Source organism: Arachis ipaensis, chromosome B08 (genome assembly GCF_000816755.2).
Source record: "Arachis ipaensis cultivar K30076 chromosome B08, Araip1.1, whole genome shotgun sequence".
Taxonomy (NCBI): Eukaryota; Viridiplantae; Streptophyta; class Magnoliopsida; order Fabales; family Fabaceae; genus Arachis; species Arachis ipaensis.
In genome coordinates, this window is record NC_029792.2 from 61,240,463 (window position 1) to 61,245,289 (window position 4,827).

General features: G+C 35.1%; 1 protein-coding gene and 1 long non-coding RNA gene across 2 annotated transcripts in view; both read left to right on the forward strand.

The window, feature by feature from the left end:
• LOC107611078 overlaps positions 1 to 2,529 on the forward strand; it is a 3,510-nt gene extending 981 nt beyond the window's left edge. The window contains exons 2-5 of the mRNA XM_016313041.2: positions 1,083 to 1,327; positions 1,518 to 1,581; positions 1,690 to 1,793; positions 2,010 to 2,529. Of these exons, the coding sequence (XP_016168527.1) occupies positions 1,083 to 1,327; positions 1,518 to 1,581; positions 1,690 to 1,793; positions 2,010 to 2,231 (635 nt within the window). The 3' untranslated portion in view covers positions 2,232 to 2,529. The remainder of the gene's footprint in view (positions 1 to 1,082; positions 1,328 to 1,517; positions 1,582 to 1,689; positions 1,794 to 2,009) is intronic.
• Positions 2,670 to 3,517, forward strand: LOC110265916. Its single transcript, XR_002352481.1, has 2 exons — positions 2,670 to 2,997; positions 3,121 to 3,517. It is a non-coding gene; the product is annotated as an uncharacterized LOC110265916 (long non-coding RNA).

The following is a 4,827-nucleotide window of genomic DNA, read 5'->3' on the forward strand; positions in this document are numbered from 1 at the left end:
TTATTTTTAATGTCTTATTTTAATTATATAAAGTATTTAAAATATTTTTTATTTTAATAAATAATAATATATACTATTTCTAAATTTATTTCGAGAATACATGTTTAGAATCAAATTAGACACGCAGACATATGATGATATTTAAGTGTATTCAACCGTGTTTGAAGAAGAATTTTTTTGTTTTTTATTAAAGCACACGATTGGACATAGAAGACACATGTGTCGAACGAGCACTACAAGAAAGTTTCAGAATAGCGACGGATTTTAGTAACCAACAAAATCGGTCGCTATTAGCGACCGATTTTGCGACCAATCAAAATTTTTTAGGAAAAGAAAAAGTTGGTTGCTAAATCGGTCGCTAAATTTCAATTAGCGAGTGATTTAGTGACTACCCACTCTTGGTCGCTAAAATTAGTCGCTATTTTTAAATTTAGTGACCGAATTAGCAATCAAAACAAAAAAAGGCTTTTGGAGTCCGTTGTTTACTAAATCGGTCGCTATTTTTAATTTAGCAACCGATTTTGTGACCAATATAAAAACAAGCTTAATAATTGTTGGTCGCTAAATCGGTTGCTAAGAAGTTGGTCGCAAAATCAGTTGCTAAGTGTTAAAATAGCAACTGATTTAGTGACCAACTTTAAAATGCAGATTTTAAATTAGTTGGTCGCTAAATTGGTTGCTATTTTATAATTTAGTGACTGAATTAGCAACCGATAGAAAAATAGGCTGAAGAAACAGTTGGTCGCTAATGTAGCGATCGCTAAATCGGTTGCTAAGGGATAATATAGCAACCGATTTTAGCGACCAACTATAAAATCATGGAGTTAGAGCAATTGGTCGTTAAATCGAATGCTATTGTAATTTTTAGCGACTGAATTTACGACCACTAAAAAATTTGTTATAAATTAATTGGTTGCTAAATCAGTCACTATTATTTTTTTACTAATCAATATATTAAACAAATTAAATTTCAAAATAAATTAAAAGAAAACGTAATTTTTGAACCCTAATTTACAATGAGCTCTCTCCTCACACAATGTCCCTCTCACTGCCTCCCTCACTCTCCGGCAAGTCCTGATCAGCACCTTTCTTGTCGGCGCCATTCTCGTCAGTGCCATCTTGCCTCCTCGAGTCTTCATCATCGTCTACCCCTTCGCCGCGTTCTTCTTGTGCTCATTCATCCATTGTCGCAGATCGTCGCATCCCTGTCCAGATCTGCCGTTGCTCGCATCGCGTAGTTCTTTTCTCAACGCCGCCTCCTGTGGTAACTTCTTCTCCGGTAACAACAGCAGTCTTCCGGTTAAGTAGATTTTCTCCTTCAGTCAAGGTACTTCATCTTCGTATCTCTAATTTTGATTTCTCACTATAATTTAAGAGAATTTTTCACTATTTTGATTTTGATTTAGTTTTATCTATTAGGATATTAATTAAGCCTCTCTAATTTGCTGTTGCTTATCTATTTCTCTATCTTTTTGTCTATTATGTGTTTTAATTTCAAATTATTAGCTTTGTTGCAGATCGTTGCATCGCCGTTCAGATCTGCTGTTGCTCGTTGTCCAAATCCTCTGGTGAAGCTGACAAGTATATAATTTTTTATTTTATACTATCTTCGTTGTTCTTCGCTTTTGGTGCTCTTTTCAAATTATTTGTATTATGCAGTTTTTAATTTCATATTTTTGTTTCTGAGAGTGGCCAATGAAAATAGGCATGCGGGGAACATTTTTTTCAAGAAGGAGGCAGGTGGCCACATTTCTCTCATTCCTATTGATCACGGCTACTGTCTACCAGAAAAAGTAAGCAATTTCACTTTCTGTGCATTGATATCTTTTGTCCGCATATCTGATTAGTATATGTAAAATTGGTGAATGTGGATAAATGTGTTATCTATGCAGGCTTGAAATTGGGTGTTGCATTGGTAGAAAAAAGTATTAGCCTGTTGAAATTTATATGATTCTTATTAACCTTAGTTGAATATCAGGGCTTACCTGTTTTATTTGTTCTATATGCAGTTTGAAGATTGCACATTTGATTGGCTATACTGGCCCCAAGCGCGCCAACCTTACTCTGCTGATACAGTTGATTATATTAAGTCCTTAGATGCTGAAACTGTTGATTATATGAATCTTGTTGAGTGCAGAGAGAAATGCTTCAGAAACTGTTCTTGTATGGCTAGCTTATTCAAACTCAGACACCAGGGGATCGGGGGGTGGTTGTGCTATGTGGTTTGGTGATCTTAATGACTTGAGGGTTCACCTAGCTGATGCAGAACACGATCTATATGTCAGAGTTCCTGCTTCGGTGTTAGGTATCTCATACCCTTACTATTCAGTTCAACTTTTAAACTGTTTTGTTTATGGGTTAAACACAAATATGATTATTGACAGGGCACCACATAGCACTTTAATATCTATGCTACACAAATACTTCAAATGTACTTTTACATGCATATACCATATGCACATCAAATACTTATATGTATCAAACTAATTTTTCATAAGATTGTGCTACTTATAAAATTTTTTCATAATATGTGTATTCAGAAGGGATCAAGATAATATTACCGCAAATATACTACATGGCATAATTTCTCCTATGAATGTTGCATTGGTAGAAAAAAGTATTAGCCTGTTGAAATTTATATGATTCTTATTAACCTTAGTTGAATATCAGGGCTTACCTGTTTTATTTGTTCTATATGCAGTTTGAAGATTGCACATTTGATTGGCTATACTGGCCCCAAGCGCGCCAACCTTACTCTGCTGATACAGTTGATTATATTAAGTCCTTAGATGCTGAAACTGTTGATTATATGAATCTTGTTGAGTGCAGAGAGAAATGCTTCAGAAACTGTTCTTGTATGGCTAGCTTATTCAAACTCAGACACCAGGGGATCGGGGGGTGGTTGTGCTATGTGGTTTGGTGATCTTAATGACTTGAGGGTTCACCTAGCTGATGCAGAACACGATCTGTATGTCAGAGTTCCTGCTTCGGTGTTAGGTATCTCATACCCTTACTATTCAATTTAACTTTTAAACTGTTTTGTTAATGGGTTAAACACAATCATCATCATCATCAATCGCAACTAAATTTTGTGCTATGTGTGAAAATAAACCATCGAAGAGACAAACAATGAAAGCAAGGTCAAGATTGGTGCTGCAATTGGAGGCACTGTTGCCTTATTATGGTGGCAATATACCAGTGAAGTTCAGTTCTAATAAAATTAGGAATAGTTCTGTTCTGATTGATGGCACTGAGAAGTAGAGAACTATGTTTCAATGCAGCTTGATATGATTGGAATTGAGGCCTACATGAACTAGGCGTGGATCTCGTTTAGTTGGTAAACCAGAAATTTCATGTTTTTAATAAGAATAATTCTCCACATACAAGCGTTTTTTTATACAAGTCTTTACAAATTATTTATATTAACGCGCTTCGAACCGTTACTGCACATTTTCACTGCACCTTCTTCTTCTTCTTGCTGCACGTTCTTCTTTCCCTTCCTCTTCTTCTTCTTCCTTTCTTTCGTTTTTTGCCTTTTCTTTCTCCTTTTTCATTTACGTGCTTTTCTCTCTGTTTTCTTTCTTCGTTATTCTCGATTTCTATTGTTTTTTGACATCAAGCTCTGAAATCGTTTTTGAAAAAGAAAAAGCAGCAGATGAGGAGGAGAAAGAGAAAGAGTTCTGAATTATGCATAAGGTGTACTTCAACGATTTTTGGGTGTATTTCTTAAATCCTTTGGGTGTAGTTTTGTAATCCTTTGGGTGTATTTCTATAAATCCTTTGGGTGTAGTTTTGTAATTCTTTGGATGTATTTCTATAATCGTTTGGATGTATTTCTGTAATGGTTTGAGTGTATTTCTGAAGTTCCATTATCTTCAAATTTGACAAAAAACTCGTTTTCATGGAGGAAGAAGAAGAAGAGTCGTTCATAATGTATGGTGAGTAGCGCGCTTTGGAAACAGGAAGTGGTTGAATAACGTGCGTTTATTTACTCTTGAATGTAGGAGTGTAATGCGTGTGTTTTGTTGGGCTTGTGCTAACTTATAAAACTTGTAAGCTAAAAAGACTTGTATGTATAACCGGCCTCTTTTAATAAAGATGCATTTATATGCAAGGTTGCCGCATATGGAAACCGTCTGTATTGTGTTTTGTTTTGTTTTTTTATTTTATTTTTAGTTTTTTAATCTTGTGTATTGCGGCATGGATTTTATTTTGTAATGTGATGTCGTACCTTTTTTTATTCAGTAATTTTTGTTCTCAAATGTTCTTTTGTCTTAATTAATTTGAGTTTGTTGAGTAATCATCTTACTCGTTTGCTTAAACAACTATTAGGAGTTAGAATCTCGCTTTGTATCTGTAGCAATTCATTGGCTAACAGTAAACCCTTAATAAATAGAGCATCATTATGTGGTAAGAGTTAGGGGTGGCAAACGGGCCTAAACCCGCTGGGCCAGCCCGCGTAACCCGCCAAAAAAAGTGGGTCGGGCTAAAAAATCGGGACCGCCAAATAGCAAAAGCCTACCTAACCCGCAACGCTTAAACCGCGGGCTTTGGCAGGGCGGGGCGGGATTCTCCACCGGGCTAAGGTTTTTTTTAATGAGGGGGTATTTTCGCAATTGTTTGGCCAAAACCTAACTTCCCCGAACCTAACTTAGAAGAGTATGAAAATAAAAATTGAGTGTTTTAAATTATGTTTATGTTACTTTGGAGACAATATTTATAATTATGTTTTAGATTATGTTTATTTTGCTTTGGAGAGAATATTTATACTTATATTTTGGATGAAAACTTGGTTTATAATTATATTTATTAGATATTTATAATTAC